Source organism: Excalfactoria chinensis, chromosome 2 (genome assembly GCF_039878825.1).
Source record: "Excalfactoria chinensis isolate bCotChi1 chromosome 2, bCotChi1.hap2, whole genome shotgun sequence".
Classification (NCBI taxonomy): Eukaryota; Metazoa; Chordata; class Aves; order Galliformes; family Phasianidae; genus Excalfactoria; species Excalfactoria chinensis.
This window is the reverse complement of record NC_092826.1, coordinates 25,045,087-25,063,733: the sequence shown is the minus strand read 5'-3', so window position 1 is coordinate 25,063,733 and position 18,647 is coordinate 25,045,087. Positions and strand designations below refer to the sequence as shown.

At 36.3% G+C, this 18,647-nt stretch overlaps 1 protein-coding gene across 1 annotated transcript in view; it reads right to left on the bottom strand.

The window, feature by feature from the left end:
* Nucleotides 1–574, bottom strand: part of CNGB3 (cyclic nucleotide gated channel subunit beta 3) — a 56,010-nt gene extending 55,436 nt beyond the window's left edge. The window contains exon 1 of the mRNA XM_072327283.1: nt 467–574. Coding sequence (XP_072183384.1) covers nt 467–574 — 108 coding nt within the window. The remainder of the gene's footprint in view (nt 1–466) is intronic.
* Between the last annotated feature and the right edge of the window lie 18,073 nt (nt 575–18,647).

Below are 18,647 nucleotides of genomic sequence, written 5' to 3'. Positions count from 1 at the left end.
TGACTGTAGACTAAAATGACTTGCTGTATTTTTCAAATTGAATTATATTATTAAAAGCAAGCCAAATGAAATATGTGTTTTAAAGAAGGTTACTAAATTACTTTATTTTTCACAAAACAGTTGGAAAGCAGGGTGATGTATACCTGTATGTCACTCCACTATAAAGAACACATATACTGACATTTTTTGCCTGCAGGGAACAGGGTGAAGAAGAATACATCAGCACAAAGAAAGTGGCCATAATAATGCTTCTAATTCCCTGTTTTCAATGTTAGATTAGTCCTATTTGGAAAGTCATTTGCTAAAGGAGGAAATCTTTCTTCATAAAGAAGAGGTGGGAAGGAAGAAAAGAATAAAGGCATGTATTTGATTTTGCTTAATAATGATGAATATGCTCTGCCTTAAATCTCTTTAAACACAAATACTCCCCAAACAAAAGATTGAGTCTATAAACAATACACTTTACCTGGTCTGTAGATGGCTTGGATGGTGGAGAAATGCCTTCATTTTCACCGTCTGCTTGCTCAGGTGATAATTTTGTTCTAGAAAACACTCCTTTTAGTCTTTTAAACATCTCTCCCATTCAGCTGTCCTGAAGCCTCTATAACTCTTGTACTGTGAGTAGGTAGTAACATATGCTTTCTTGCTGTCAGTAATCAAGCCAATTAAATTCTTAATCAGGTTTAGTTCTGATTGATGCCTTAAAGAAATTCCTTTCACAGTCTGTTCTAGCTGTGGCTTTTGCTCACCACTTGTACCTATGTTTTGTGTTATTTATGTTATGTTTATGTGTAATTTTAGTGGATTAAATTGGCTAATGTGGGAAACATTACTCGTCACTTATTTGCAGACTGAGCCTTTTTGAAAGCAACAGTATTCTCATTATGAAATTATAATTTTTCATTTTTTTAATAAGTATATTTATTCCTTGATTATCAAAAATATTCCTTGACTATGATAAAGATGCACATAAAGCATAATATAATGAAAATAATATGCATTAGTGGAGAATATATATCTGTTAAGAATTTCTGCAAAATTATGTATATTTCTCATTTCTCATACCAAGCTGCAAAATGTTTTTTTTTTTTTCTTTTTCTTTTTTAGATAATGTATTTTTCATTTTAATTTGTAATAAAAAGACATGAAAAAAAGAATGTAACAGACATTAAAAGGAGAGTGCCCTTGGGAACCTGTTAATAACTGTTGACATCCATAGTCAATGAATGTGTTATTGAGTTGGTCTGTGACTAATGAAATAGATGTTTGTAACCACTTAATGTGATACAATAGACTGACCATAGCAAATATAATATTTTGATACCAGTGGAGGTACAAGTTCACTCCTGACCCTAGTAAAGTGATTAATCTGCCTTTATTTCATTTCTCTCTCATGTAGTATGGTTATTTAGTTATTTTTATCAAGCTTTATATGTGCTAAAAGCAATTCACTTAATTGAATATCATAATGCTCTGTTAAGTAAGAAGATTAAGAGTGCAGCAGCAAATCAGACAGCATGTATCTGGTTAGCCTAGCTATGTTGCCTTTGACCACTTCTTACTATATGCTGTATTTATGACAAACCTTAGAGGATACAGGCATTTCAAATCTGCCTCAAGTTTTCTGTCCATTCAGGTGGAGTATATCCTATTTTTATTAATGATGTGCCCACATCATTTTCTTTCCTATTTAAAAAAAAAAAATGATATATGTACAGACTTTCTGAACTTTGGGTAACATTATTCTTCCAAGGATTTTTTTAAATCAATAAGTGAATTTGGAGCAAGGCATTTGCAGACTGGATTTTATATTTAAACTTTATGCAAGAGATTATATTTCATGAAACATAGCAGGTGTCTTAGAAGCTTAGGTCATTTAAATGCTGCATATCCACTTGAAATGTAATCATTTCCAAAACAGCTGGCATGAACCTTTTCCATCTGAAACTGTTTTAAATAGAGAAATACTTCTTAAATCTTAGGAATATACAAAAGGTTGCATGACTTCTTCCCCCCACCTGACACTCATTATAAAATGCATGAGTCCTGTGAGCCAAGACTTAAATATCAGTATACTTAATGGGCTTAGATTGAATCCCAAGGATGGCTTTGTATCCTCAACAGGCAGTTTCTGTTGCTATGTTTTTGTGTATGTATAGACCAGTAGCCATGAATGAAATTTCATTATTGTATTATGTAAGTTGTAGCATATTACAAACATCAGAACCTGTGTTTCACTTCTATTCAGATTCTCCCACAATGCAAAATGTAATGTGCAGATATTTTCCGTAGTTATTTGTCTTCAGATTCATTTTAGGACTCAAGAATCTTGACAACTAGAAGTAATGCAGTATTAGTCAGAAACTGCATCTCACATTTATCAGAACTTTTTCTTTGAGTAGCATAACGTTTGAGAATTTTCCCTGTTTTTGTAGATTAACAAAAATCAAAGCACTAATGTATGTCTTCTGTCATCTTGAGAACTCTAGTAGGATTTTTTAATATATGCTTACATATATTTACAAAAAATATTCTCAAGCTCGTATTTTCCGTATCTACTTATATTCTTGTTTTTAAAACAAATATCATCTTCTAACTAACTATACCTTTACAAAGAGGATGAATTTACGCTTATAGTGAAAATGTCTCTCTACACCTTTTACTGCAGTCATGATGAGATATGCATTAATATTGGCAGCATTCAGTGAGGCAACTTAAGAAATAATGAGGATAAGTACATGTACTTGTATATGTCAGGGTGTAGGTTACTCAAAAGATAACTTCTCCCTGTTTTGATGCAGTAATTCTTACGTTGATTCTTAAGAGTTTTCTTATGTTGCATATACAAAGTGACACAAAATTATCAGAATCAATATCTACGACCCAAATTTGAGACAGTAACGGGTCTTATCATAGAATCATAGAATGACCCAGGTAGGAAAGGAACACAATCACAATGGTCATGTAGTTTCAACCCACCCTGCTATGTGCAGGGTTGCTAGCCACCAGACCAGGCTGCACAGAGCCACATCCAGCCTGGCCTTGAATGCCTCCAGGGATGGGGATTCCACAGCCTCCTTGGGCAACCTTGTTCCAGTACGTCACCACCCTCTATGTGAAAAACTTCCTTGTACTATGTAACCTAAGCCTCCCCTGTCTGAGTTTAAGACCATTCGCCATTGTCCTATCACTGTCCACCCTCATAAACAGCCATTGCCCCTACTGTTTATATGCTCCCTTCAAGTATTGGAAGGCCACAACAAGGTATGGAGTATTCTGAAAATGTACAATAATATTGATTGTTTTTTCCTTCAAGAAGGTCCTACTTTCTCCTTTACAACTGACTTTTATATGTTGAATCCAATTAACAGAATTTGAGCAGTTTACAAGAAAAACAGATGGGAATTCTTCTTTAGCAATAGGCTGGAAAAGACGAGGTGCTGATATTTCCTATTTCTTTTCACAATTCTCTGTATAAAATTATTCAGTTAGGGTAGGAGCCATATCTTCTGGAATGTTCCTTGGATCCTGGCTTAGCCCATAGTGAGAGATACTATCATCATGCCGTAATGTGATGTGTGGGTTGGAAGAGGTGGCAAAATTGACTGTCAGCCTGCCAAAATTACAACAACTTATGGCAGCTCTCGCTGGTGACCTCTTTTAATGCAAGTAATGTGTGAATCAAAGAAATGGAATATAAGACAGAAGGAAAATATAAGCCTACTTATGTTTAATTATGCTAGTGGTCTGTAGGCATAATGAAAGTTCTGTAAAGGTCCTGACTACAAGTAAATGCACATATCCCTTGTATGTCTTATTTTTCCCTCTTTCTGCCCTTCATCTCTCCCTGCTCCCAAAGGAAAAAGGCATCAGCATTATGTGTTTGTGCCTCTTATGAGTGTTTATAGGCAGAATTTCTTTAGTAACTTTGTTGCTGCCTAAAATCTGATTCATCACAAGAGAACTTTGTCAACAATTTGTTCACTGAAATGAATATTCAAAAGGAGTTCCCACAGACCAAGGGACACAGGAACAACTCCTTCAGAAAAGCAGTTGTGAAACCTACCTGGAGCACTAGACAAGGACTAGCCCAATGGAAGAGTGGGGCTCGCAATAGCCCCTATCACTAGACCACATAATATCATAGTATCATAGTATCATAGTATCATAGTATCATAGTATCATAGTATCATAGTATCATAGTATCATAGTATCATAGTATCATAGTATCATAGTATCATAGTATCATAGTATCATAGTATTGTGCGAGTTGGAAGGGACCTTAGAGATCATTGAGTCCAACCCCCAGGATTCGAGCCCTCTGTGTAGCAGCGCGGCACTTCTACCACTTGTGCCACAGGGGGGATTCGAACCCGGGCCTCCGGTGTTGCAAGCGGCAGTTCTTCCACCGTGCGCCACCGGGGGCACACAATCTCATAATCTCAAACTATGATAAATTTTTGTTTCTTCTCTATCTTATCATGCAATTAGTACTGATTTGAGATATCTCAGAAATCATCCGCGTGTCAGAAGCCTTTTTATTTTTCTACTGTGTTGATAATGAGCAAGCAGCTCAGTGATGCTGAGCTTCTGGATGGATTAAAACACGAGGACAGGAAGTTGTTTACTTAGATTCAGGTAATGCTGTGAAGAATTCATGCTGCCTTTTTACACAAGTTTTCAAGGCAATGTGAACAATAAGCTGTGCCTCCACTTGAAAATTTTAAATACATCATTACTGGAATACGCTCTCCTAATTAAAAATTATTGACTCAGACACTTATCATATAGATAAAAAACTCCTACAATATCTATTGGAGCTCAGCTAAAAACAAAAATATTTTTAAACTTAACTGGGTTCATCTCATTTTAGTTGACAGTTTATTTTAATATTCCAACTACTCCACTAAAGCATCTTTCTTTACTTTTAAGGTTACCTCTACTCAGCTGTCACATAATTCAAGGAGAAGGACAATTTAACCTTATCTAGCTCAATGAACTGAAACTGCACTCATCTGAGGTACTGGTCCTCTGTCTCCACTTAACACTGGTGTGATTCTCATGTAAATGCATTAGCAGTGAGAGATGGTTACTTACACCAGTGATATTTTAACTTCAGTCAACTCTCTTGCTCTTTGATACTTGGCATGTGTATAGTTAACTTGAAAAAAGGTAAGATCCCCTTTACTGAATTGAAGAGGTGGGAAGAAGCTAATAGGATTCTTTCTCTGTTTAATGTTCAATACATTCATAGGTTTTTGCAAGACTGAGTCTCAAGTATTAATGGGTTAAACTTGAATGTTCTCATACTCCACAGTACTGAGTGCTGGAGATAAACTAGATAAAGAGAATCCAAGGTTGTAGCACTATCTCTTGTAGAAAGATGCAATCTTTTTTTTTTTTTAATCTTTTTTTTTTTTTTTTTTTTTTTAAATTGATAATTCTGGGAGTCTACCTCTACCTAAGGAGAGAAAAAAAAGCCCCAAAATGTTTAAAGCAGTGATTTATTGTTATTATTATTATTATTATTATTATTATTATTATTATTTTGCTGTATGCTTTTATATCCAATGGAATGAGGTTTAACAAGACCAAATGCCGAGTCCTGCACTTCGGCCACAACAACCCCAGGCAGCGCTATAGGCTTGGGGCGGAGTGGCTGGAGGACTGTGTGGAGGAAATGGACCTGGGGGTACTGATTGATGCACGGCTGAACATGAGCCGACAGTGTGCCCGGGTGGCCAAGAAGGCCAACGGCATCCTGGCTTGTATCAAGAATGGTGTGCTGAGCAGGACTAAGGAAGTCATCCTGCCCCTGTACTCGGCATCGGTGAGGCCTCACCTCGAGTACTGTGTGCAGTTTTGGGCACCTCAGCACAAGAAAGATATGGAGGTACTGGAGCAGGTCCAGAGAAGGGCAACGAGGCTCGTGAAGGGCTTGGAGAATCAGCCCTATGAGGAGAGGCTAAGGAAGCTGGGGCTGTTTAGCCTGAGGAAGAGGAGACTGAGGGGAGACCTTATTGCCGTCTTCCAGTACCTGAAAGGTTCTTACAGTGAGAGTGGGGCAGGTCTCTTCTCACTAGTGACAAGTGACAGGACGAGGGGAAATGGCCTCAAGTTGCGCCAGGGCAAGTTTAGGTTGGATATTAGGAAGAACTTCTTTACAGAAAGGGTGGTTAGGTACTGGAATGGGCTCCCCAGGGAGGTGGTTGAATCGCCATCCCTGGATGTGTTTAAGAGCCGTTTGGATGTGGTACTCAGGGATATGATTTAGCAGAGGTTGGTTTTTTTTTTTTTTTTTTTTTTTTTTAGAGATGGGGTACTGGTTAGGCTGCGGTTGGACTTGATGATCTTCAAGGTCTTTTCCAACCTGGATAATTCTATGATTCTATGATTCTATATTTAGGGTTTGGGTTTTGTTTTGTTTTTGTTTTTTGTTTGTTTGTTTGTTTGTTTTTTCAATTATATCAGACTTTGCTAATGTATTTTACAGCATCTCAGGTTAAACAATGGAGGTTTTAGCAAAGTAGGAAAAGAGCTTTATTTAGTATCTAAAAGCTCTATTATTGCAGTAAAACTGGAAAGAAGCCCTTCTGCTATAGAGCTAGCTTAGTTATGGTTCTCAACGCTACAGATAAATGATTTGTTATTTAGATAAATTGTGACCTTTTTTCTTCCCCCAGTCATTAATCACAAGAACTAGTAAGTTTGTGATTAAGCAGTTTATGAAGTGCAGTAAATTTTATCAGGGAAAGCAGAAGATTTATATATCTTTTAAAAACTGTAGTATCTTCAGAGCTATAAAACATCAGACCAGTAGTCAGTTTTCCTTCAGATGGAAATCTGAAAAAGTTGTTTTTAGTTTCATCTTCTTCAGTTATTCATACTCAGCTGATTGATCTTTGGTGAAGATTCCATCTTTTTAATGGCATCTGACTGATGGTTGTAGTCTAGAAGCAAAGCACGATGGGCTCCAAGATAACAGTTCTACTTCCTTTCATCTTATCATAGCTCCCATTGCCATAGCCATATCCTATGCCTATTTATATGTTGTAGAAAGAGCATCCCTTACAAGCTGAGTGTTATTGTTTTTTCTCTTCAGTGGATGTTCTGTTAGTGAGCACATTGTAGAGGTCAGTGTAGCTTGGACAAATGGTGTATAAAGCAAATTATCACTACAGCTCCTTAACTAGGTTTTATGGAGACAAACTTTATTTCAAAGTGATAAAAAAAATTTGTTTAATAAAGGTTTGCTAGGTAATATCTCTCAGCTTATTGACCAAAAGTAGTTAATGGGCCATGAGTTCAAGAGTCTACACCATGACACACATTATGTAGTTATGAAGGTAATACCAAAGCCCTGAAAAAATACTGGATTTTATAACTTCTTACTCTCTTTCTGTAACAGTAAATTAGAGGATGCATATTTTAGCAAGAGCCAAGTTCTCTATCTAAAAAAGGGCTTTAATTGCTTACTCCTCATTAAAGTCAATGTAAGTTCAACCTCTGCATCCAAACCACCACATCAACCTCTGGTGCTGTGGGCAAACAAAATAAAACAGGAGGCATTAGTTTTGGAGCAGTCCTCCTACAAACATTTAAATATGAATGTTCCTCAAAGTATTTATTTTTGGGATAGAAGTATGCTTAATTTGCTGTACTGTTCTGTAGCACAATAGTGCAAGATAAATGTCCTATAGGAGCAGCTATATAGAAGGGTTTACCTTGCAATCCATTCTCATTCAGTAGCCTAACCACGTGCAAAGCTAAAATTGACTTTGAAGTACTTATTCCCTACAGAATCTGTCAAGGAGCCAGATGCTGCTGCTAGAAAAACACAGTAATACCAACAACATATTATGTTTAAGCTTTTGATAAATAGTAGACTCTAAGTCACCAGTCATTTTCTTGCCAGCTCTTCATGTTGTACATAGCATAGACTGAAAACCTCCTATAATGGTTTCTGGTTTTGGATGCTGGATTTATCTAATGAACTGATGTACTCTGCATACCAGACATGAGGACTAGATATATATTACATGAATGGATATGAAGCATTCAAAAGTACAAGGTCAGTAGGTAGAGAGAAGTGATTGTTTCCATTTACTCTAACCTGGTGAGGCCAGAAGAAGACTGAAGGGGGATCTGATTACTGATTATAAATACCTAAAGGAAGGTGGGCAAATGAATGAAGCTCTTCTTGGTGGTGTTGAAGGATGGTACAAGGAGTACTGGCCTAACACTTGAAGACAGAAAGTTCAGTACTAACATGCAAAGTCTTTATGGTAAGGATGACAGAGCCCCGGAACAGATTTCCCAGAGAGGTTGTGGAGTCTCCTTCTGTGGAGATATTCAGGACCCACCTGGATGCCTACTTGAAGAGCTATTTTAGTGTATTTGTTTTAGCAAGGGGGTTGAGTTCACTGATCTCTTGAGATCCTTTCCTACTCCTGCAATTCTGTCTCAAGGTTTGTCAAAAATATAATTAAAATTGAATTTTACTCCCTCAAGGAAGAGGATCTACTCTCTGTTTTCATGGCAGGATGAGATTATCTTATAATTCTAAATTTCAGGGTTTTTTTTACTTGAACTAAAAGGATTACCCATAATGCCACGTGCAGTTATTTCATTTATTTTCTGTTTTGACCAGCTATTCATAAGCCACTGTATCTGTTAACACACCAATGCTTCCTAATGTCACTTGGCCAAATGTACACATGAAGTTCAAAAATACAAAAAAATCCACGCAGTGCTAAAATACAGAGTTCAGTTCATCTGTTCAGATCAATGGTCTATAAAGAATGCTATTTTTCAATGTCAGAAATTCACTTCAGAAATCTGAATAGACAAATTAAACTTATTGTCTCCAAAGAAGAAATAATGATATAAAAGACAGGCATAAAGAAAGCAGGATATTTTCAAAAATTCAAGAAATAAGTGCATATGTGGAGAATGACATAGTCCCACCTTAAATGGGATCTTAACAGAGACTTAGCTAAAGAAAATAGGATAGAATGTGACATGAATGAATAAAAGGGGAATAGAAGCAGCAATTAAATAAGCTATTAAAAATGAGATTGCTAAGTCTGCCTTGAACCAAGAGGTTATTTGCATGTTTAGACTAAAAAGACCAAGGTGAGAGAGCATTCTACACTGAATTCTGAGTGTAAAAACATTGAGATAGTTACATATTGTCAAAGAACAATTTTTTATGGAGCACATGAAGACTACTCATGGCTATACATGAAAATAACCATGTAAATATGACTTGATGGTGAATTCAGATTCCCCAGGCTACTGGGGAGGAGAAGAGGAAACTTCTCTACCCTCTCAGCTGCTTGGAGTGGTGTCTTAATTCTGAGGTATGTCTTAGGCTTAAAGAGTGTCCCTCCAGTTTCTGCTATCTTTTAGAGCAATTTTGAGATGTGTTTAATCATTCATTAAGTGTCTTCCTGGGAATTAAAACAAATTAAAGACCAAAGCACATTACTTCTCTACAAACTCTGCTACATAAACCTTGGAGTCCTGTCCTTGTACAGCAAGATCTGTTCTCTGCAGCTTCTGCTTACTGATTTTTTTTTTTTTTTTTTCCCTGATTTATAATTGTTTATGTGTGCATATATGTTTTTATGCTTTGGAATAATCCCATAAGATTTTTGAACCATAGACTGTACTGTGTGATGAGAATTTGTACATAAGTCTTAACAGTCCCTTGAGATAAGAATGTTTACAGGATTTCTTCATATAGTTTTATTTGAAAGAGGAGAAGTTTTAAATTACTTAAAAGCGATCTTGAGAAGAAAATCATTAAAGAAAATACACAGTTTTCTAGAGAAACCAACCATAAGCACAGGGAAAAATTGTTGCATCTTTGGAAGCAAGCAACTGGAGTAGTTACTGAGCCATAAACAAAGGAAGATTCCAATATATTGGGCTCTTAAATAAAGCATATTTTGAAAATATGAAATTCAATTTCTTGCAATCAATCACTTGAATTACACCTATTATGAAGGGAAAGCAAGTCATCATCTTCAGAGCCATGTAAAGTGAAAGACTGCAAAGAATAAATCCCAGCGGATTTGTGTTTCTGCAACATTTGCTTCACATTTTTGCCACTTACTGGTTTAGAACAATTCCAATGCTCTTCAGTTTATAAAAGGTTCACAAGAGGTTAATGGGAGCTCTTGCTAGGAGAACCAATTTAGGAATGGATGAATTCTAACCAATGTCCTGAGACAGAATGGGAGGTAAAATGAGAGAGCCACATCATTAGCTCTGCCCTTGTCAAGTCCACTTTATTTATCGTTAAGGCCACTGTCACATAAATAACCTTGTAGGTAGCACTGCATTGCATATCCTGAATATATCACGGGGTGCGATATTTGCAGCCATTTACACATTCCGCCCACAAGAGGTGATAAAATGATGCTGAATTTCTTGAACTTGGACGTTGATACAGCTTTGTTTGTTTTCACAGTCATTTGTGATAAACCTGATGAGATACAAATGTATCTTGCAGAGCTCTTACAGCCGAGCCGGGCGAGACGTAGCTCTACTTTGGAGGCGCGGAGGGGCGGGAGGTGGCGCTGGAGAACGCGGCGCAGCCGAACCGTGCGAGCGCTTCGGGGTTTGGCAATGATTCTTGCGGGCGACCCGCAGCATCTCCAGCAGCAAGGATTTTGTCAAGGGACAGAGGAAGCTTCCGCTTTAACTGGCTACTAGATGGGCAGAACACCTCTGTGCAGCAGCTGGAGGGGCCCATGGGGATACCCCTGAGTAGCAGCACCTCCAATTTGAAGTGATGCTGAAAGGAGACCGGGGATATATTCTGAAGGAGAGTCATATGACAACTACAATTTAACAAAATAAAAACCGATTAATTGCTCTCCTCTTCTTTGTTGTTGTGACCTCAAGGAAGGGAATGAGGAATTCAAGCTAGTGGGGGATTTTCCAGTAGTTTTTTTTTTCCATCGGAACAAGCTGCTTCAGCAAAATGGAACTTGTCCTGGAAAAGCACACACCAAGTCTGACAAGTAACAACCCTTAAGTAAAGGACGTAATCTCTCACTGGGAGAAATGCAGCAGAGACTGAATTTTAGAATACTTGATTTTTGTTTTCAAAAAGGCTGTTAGTGATAATGTGCATTGCCTTTGTAACTTGACTTATTGCCTGTATAAAAGTAGAAAGGGCTACGTAAGGAAGATGGGCAGCCACAAGCAGAATCAATCAGTTCTGTGCATGGTCACTCATAGCATGTTGCTTTTTTTTTTTTTTTTTTTTTTTTTTTTTTTTTTTTTTTTTTTTCTGGCAGTGAGATATGTGGGCAACTCCAACTTCAATTGTATGCCTCCTCACAGCTCTTGTATATATATTACTGAGATACTGGCTACTACAAGTAGCCAAAGATTTTCCACCTTTTTTTCTTAAAATAGGAGTTCCTACTATAATAAAAGAAACACAGCTTTCAAAGAACCGTTAAAGTATTTTGTATCAGTGTCAGAACTGGATAGAAAATAATGTCAGAAATGCTAAATTATTTTTTCAAATGAGTTAATCTCCTTAAGTTATGATCCAAAATTTAAAGAAAAGTACCCTCTATCGTAGAACAGATTTGATTAACAGAGTGATGGAAACAACTCTCTTGAGAAACACGGGCCAGCTGGCCATTAGACATACTGTTGGACAAGGCAGATATAAAGTTATATGAGGATAGCTGTTTTTACTCGGTGTTACTTTATCTCCAGGTTTATAATTTCTTCATATATAATGTTCTGTTTTCTACTGCTTAAAAATCATACATATATATATATATTTCCCTGAAGGCCCCACTCACTCTGAAGTTAAATAGCAGTCTTACATTCAGCCCTGTATAGGTAACTGCTGTTGTCCTTTCATCTGTGAGCCTTGCTAATTTCTTGGAAATAAGTTCTCTCCTTATAAAGGGTTTTGTGTTTGCCAATGTAAGCATGAAAGAGTCCAAGACTGAGCAAAAGAATAAACATAAATTGTGTATCTCTACCTTTCAGGGTATGTCCAAAGGCAGTAATTTGGTAAATTGCTAAATGCTTCTTCCAGAGGTCTGCAGCCTCCAAATTTACAATAAATCTCGAGGCATTTTCAGGTCAAATAAACAACACTGCAAACATAACATTTCCGTTGTTCAGCTTTACTTTAAGGTCAAAGACACATGGAGCATTGCATTAAGCTTTTAGGAACATCATGCAAAGTTTTCACAGAACCAGATGAAAGTACTTCCAGAGAAGGATAAACAATCTTTTATTGGAATTCACAGGATATACTTATTCTGTGTTTTTGTACTTCTCTAAACTACCCAAAACAAATATGACTCAAAGTGTAACAGAACAGCATTACTTCCAACAACAAAGTGCTCATGCTTTTAGCCTTACACTTAAACAAAATGAGTCCTAGACAGCCACGTTACTTATCTTTAGTTCACCCCCAATAATTTTTTAGTATTGGCCAGTTAAAGTCAATAGCACAAAAGCTAAGAAATATAGAACTCCCACAAAATTAGATAAAGATCCAAATCTTTGTTCCTGCTAGTGTTGAAGGTTAGCCCTGAGCTGATCAGAGAATCCAGTCAGTCAAGAAGTCTGTGAATACTTATCAGTTTGTACACAGCACTAAATCAACCAACTGCATGGTGGTTTATGCTTGGTCCAGGAGGAGAGTTATGATGAAGGATATATCTGGGAGTTGGAGAAAGGAAGGGAAGAAGAATTTACTGCCCCTGGGAGAGCGGCTTCTCTATTTCTTTCTTCTTCTTTTTAAGCAAAAAAAGAACTGAATATAGAGATGCATGTATTTAGAAATGTTCTGGTAGGCTGTTTGTTGAAACCTGAAATATATGGGTTTTGTTCAGTATTGATTTGATTTCACTTGAAGTAGCGTAAATAAGCAGAAATTGGAAAAAAATAACAATTTTAGAGCAAAAGGTATAAAAAATACATCTGTGTAAGTCAAATGATTATGATAGATAAATCTCTTGACTTTTCTTCTTCAGTGCTAAAAGACTTTTTCTTTTATAAGAGGTAAGATCAAATAGCTTAAGACTCAAACTGACCTACTTTAAGTTTCTTATGATTTTATATGAATTAAAAGATAATCATAATCTTTCCTCCTCAGATTAAACTTAAATGAAGGCAATCTTCTTTGAAGATGGTGGAGTCATTCCAGTGTAAAATTGGCTCTGTTGTGAGGGTAATCAGGCCAGTTAGTAGCACTACAGAAAAGATGATGGCAGTTTTAACCATGATAATTAGATATTGATACTTTGGTCTCTGCAGGATATCTCTCTTACCACTCTTTACTTGAGAGAGTATAATCAACTGAGTAAATGCATTTGTTACATTCTGAATATTGTACTTACCGAAGGCAACTATTAACAGTTTGAGTTTGCAATGTTCAAATATTTAATAGCGAGTTACATATCTCTGCACAGTGAGATCCAAAGGATGGAAGACAGGTGCATGAGGTTTCCCAACCATCTTAGAAAAGGAGAGAATAAGATCAGGGAAAATTTAGTTCTGAACAGACTGAAGATGACTTCCCTCTGGTCCCTTCAGAATCTTTGTATTTGAGAGATGTTAATTATTATTTGCTATGTGAGAATAGTAGTAGTCTGGCAGTCAAATAATGTACTTCAGCATGAAGAACTTGGAACATATTTCTCATGCTGTATGAATTGTGTAAATGCTCTACTTCTCATTTGAAAAAATAAAGAAATTCCTTTTTCTCCAATTTGTCACTATTAAAAATTCAGTTGTTACTAAAGGGATATTTGATAGCACTGCAGTTTGGCCCATTTTCTCTATTCTCCCTGAGCTCCAGGGAGAAACAGGTTTGGGTAAGTAGAAGAGGTAACAATACTTTCACCCTTAAAATAGAATAAAGCTAATTCCTACTGCAGAATGACATGATCTAACTACAGAGACACCCATGAGTCCCAGTCCAACAGAGCATAGACATATCTGTGGAATGGAGGAGAAAACTCCAGGGAGACCTCACTGTGGCCTTCCTGTACTTAAAAAAGAGCTTGTAATCAGGGCGAGACAGACTTTTTACATGGTCTGGTAGTGATGAGACAAAGGGGAATGGTTTTAAACTAAAAGAGAGGAGATTTAGATTAGATGTTAGGGGGAAATTTTTTTCACTCTAAGAGTGCTGAGGCACTGACACAGGTAGCCCAGAGAAGTTGTGGATGGTTGGTGCTCAAGGCCAGATTGTAAAGGGCCCTGGGCACGCTGATTTGATGAGGCTGCCCATGGCATGGGGCTAGAATTAGACAACCTTTAAGATCCCTTCCATCCCAAACCATTCTTTGTTTCTATAATTCTATAAGCCAGACTGGGTTAGCTACTGGAAGCAAAGCAGTTCAGCATATTTGAAATTTTCTGCTGGGTAAACAAAAGTGCAGGCAACACTGATGCACAGATAGCTAGACATGTCTTCTTTGGATGTTATTCTCTGTGTCTGTACCAGGAACACTAGTCAAACTGGTTCTGCAGACCTCCATCTAATCCAGCTTCCATGATACCCTTGTTCTTGGCAGGGATTTTTAGAACACTAGTCCAAACCATACCCATAACTACACCTGTGATATTTGCATCTAATTTCCCCCGGACTATGATGTTTAGCCATAATGATAAAATATTCATAAAGATATATTTTAAGGTGTCATTCTTGAGGAAAAACTGAGACATTCTGTACTGCAGATTTTAAAAGAAAAATGATTTAACAAGTAAGAAACATTATCTACCACTTTAAAAAATCATTAGTTGATGTAAACAACACATTACATATGGAGAAAAATCTTATTTATGGCCAATTTTGGGTAAAAAATAGTACTGGGCTGAAACACAAGCCAACTGTAAATTACACTGCCTAAATACACTTAGGAAGTGCTGTCTGATGTGACCGTATGAACTCTAACATGGTTAGTGTGCTCATATTTCAGTCTGAAAATCAGGGAGAAAACAGATTTTCTTCAGCTTTTCTGCATGACATTCTGTCTTGTAGAGGGATAAATGTAAGGCTTGAGTACCACTGTGTACACACTACTTTCAATATTGATTGAACCCATTGATTTGCAATCAATGAGATGCTCCTTACAATGGAATGTAATACTTTCAGCTTAGCTGTAAAACATTCTTTTAAAGTCAGTGGTGATTCTCTGACTGCCTTGTAAGCATTTCTTTCTCTTTCAAAATGGATAGTTTCTGGTCACTAGGCATCATATCTGGGAAATACTTTCGTGCTAGTCATGCATGTTTTTGATCCTCATCTATGCCTTGTTGTATGTTTGTAGGGAGAAATTCAGTTTTTTTAATTTTTTTTTATTTTATTTTATTTTTTTATCAGTAATGTGTAAATTGCCATGCTGTTTTTATCTTCTTCTTGTTGTTGTTAAGTGAAGGCATTCAAAATGGTGCAAATCATGTTACACAAAAGCTGAGATTCTAATGTCTTTCTAATGTCTGCATGGCTGTGAAGTACATCCCAGGTTTGATCAAGATTTGAGATTAATCCATTTAAAACAGAGTCAACAAATAATCCAAAAATTGTGATATTAGACATTATAAACCCAGATTAGAAGTATGCAGACACCTGCGTTTGTCTATTTCTTGAAACTGAAATAAGGCATTGTTTCAGATATAGAGTTCAATGGGGTAATGGCAGCCAGAGAAACTGAAGGTGCCTGGAACTTTTGCCATCACTTCCCATGCCACACATCCCAACCCACCGACCATTTGGGTTGTCTTTCCTGAGCTCACTTCAGCATGGCATCTCTGAGTCTCTCCTAATCTTCCTGTTATATACAAAGAGGAAGGGATGATTTTTATTTTTTATTTTTTTCCTGGTTTGTATGTGTAACATCCTTTCTTTGGGTATAAAGAACAGAAAATATTTGAACAGAGAGCACAATACTTTAAGCATCTCTTTGAACTTCTTTGCACTATACGGTGTAAGAGTTTCACAGAAAAGAACATTGGACATCATCTACATGAGTGAACTTTATAATTTCAAACCAGAACAGTTTAGAACTTAATTGTAGTAATTGTAGTAATTTATCCGAATGACCTAGAACAAACTAGGTTGCTAGGAAGCCAAGTGTTATTCATCTGGGGAGTTCAGTGTGAGGAATGAATTTAAATCCAGCTGTTTTAGAGTATGGAAATACTTACCCAAGACACTCACATAGTCATAATTATGTTCTACTCTTTCATTTGCAGAGAAAAAACAAGTGTAGTTGTTAAGCTACTTAATTTGAGTTCACAAATACTGAAATGCCACAATTAGAAGTGTAGGATTTTGAGTGATGTTGTTAACAAAAAGTTACCATTCTTCTTTAAGCAAAACACCCCTATAATGGAAAAAATAATAATAATACTCTAAATATTCAGAGACAGATGCCTCAACCTGATGACACCACAGGGACAAATCTCTGTTTCTCTTGTCTTCAGTTCCCTCTTATATTCCTGCCACATGCAAAGGGATTCAGAAAACAAGAACTCCTAATTAATATGAAAATTTGTTTAAGTAAAGTGATTTTTTTATTATTATTATTTTTTTTTAATCAGAAAAAAAGAGAAATAGTGCAGATAGACTCACATTTATAAATTAGACTTATATACGGGAATTGCATTAAAATATTCATCACCAATATACACTCACAAATTTCATTTTAATATATATTTTTTAGGCCACAAGTAACCTTCGCAGTGACAGAAATTCACCATCAGTGTTTAACAGATTAAACATTTCCCCTTTTCTCTATATATTTTTTGCAAGATTTCAATGTGAGCATTAATGAAATTATTCTGGTAATACAGAAAGGTGAGAAGCAGAACATTCTTGCAGAGATAAATGCAATCAAACGTTGAATACAAATTAAATAAAGGAATCCTCCTGTTTAATCAGTTGTCCTATAATTATATTTGTAAATTTTATTTTTTTTTTTCTCTCCTCTTTAGCAATCCCATTGAAATTGTTAATTATGGAGAAGATATGAAGGTTATAATCTAATGGTAATTAAAATAAAGATTTTAAATTCTGAAGCTCTGAAACAGAAGCATAATTCAGTGCAGAGTCTACTGCTGGACTGAGCAGTTAAAAGGAGCTGAATACCTTTCATGTTAAAATCATCCTGATGAGGCAGCTAAGTAGATTTTGGTAAATGTTTTGGAAGTCCTAGATACAAAGAGTAGAATTCTTGACCCTGGGATTGAAGCAGGACATAACCTAAAGTTTACAAGGACATGAAAAGTGCCAGGTGCCAAAGTAGGCCAGCAGATTGCACTATGCAGTATGAGCTTTTTGAAATTCTGTCTCACCTGAGCTTGGATAGTGAGGATAACTATTTGTGCAGAGCTAACTGGATTATCTCTGTCTCCTTTCATATGCACAAAAGTAATTTCTTTTGGGACTTGCAATAGATTCATGATTGCCATACACAGTGAGCAGTTTAAAGTCTATGCCACGGAAGTCCAATATTTTCACTTGCTTGACTGCACTGAATGAAAAGGAATTTTCCTGGGAGTCATTTAAAAAGTATAAAATAGATGATGTATAGAAGTATCAAAACATCTTTACTTATTTATTTTAATTAGAACAACAACAAAAAAAAAAAGGAGGGCAAAAGAACCTGTGAATCTAGCAGGATATTTGACCTTGTATCAGTGGTCTATTGGAAGCAGCTGGAATTCCTAGTAAGTTCTCAAGGTATCTGTCAGACAAAATTTTACTCTTCCTGTACGTCACTGAAAATAGTTGTTCATAAATGTAGGTACTACCAGAAAGTGATGAGATAAATAAGGTGTGATGGTGAAGTGAGGAATATTTTTCTCTGTTAAGACAGGTCTTATGAAAATCTGGCAAAGAGACATGATCTATTTTTTTCTTTGAGTTCAATGCCTGATTGCAACTCCATACATCCTATTTGAAAATTTTCAGGTCATGGATTTATGTCAAATGAATCACAGAATCACAGAATTGCAAGGGTTGGAAGGAACCTCAAGAGATCATCAAGTCCAACTCCCTGGTAAAGCAGCTACCCTACAATAGGTCATACAGGTAGACGATCAAGCGAGTCTTGAATATCTCTGTAAAAAGAGGCTCCACAGCCTCTCTGAGCAATCTGTTCCAGTGCTCCATCACTCTTACCATAAAGAATGAAAATGGAATTGCAAATATCCCCCCAAAGTGATGATTTATTATTTTTTTTTAATTTAAAATCTTATTCTCAAAATTGTTTATCATAATGGAAAACGTATTTTTGACTGTGTTTAGTCAAATGCATAAAACTGTTTGCCATAACTTGAGCTTGCCATATCTTACTTTTCATTTTGAACAGTTATTTGAAACTCAGCAGAGATAAGCAGTTTTCATCTTGAAGATGTTGAAAATGTTGAAAATTTCTCAGTGTGCCAAAGTATTCTGGATATATCTTCCAAAGTGAATGTGTAGCTTATAAATTAGTTTTAAAAACAACACAAGCCAAAGTTTAATAATTATATAAGAAAACTATAACAAAAAAATGCTTGCCTTCACAGGCACACATGTGTAGGTGGGTGGAAATATTATTACTGATATCATTGTGCTTTGCTTGCCAATTGGCATAAGTGCT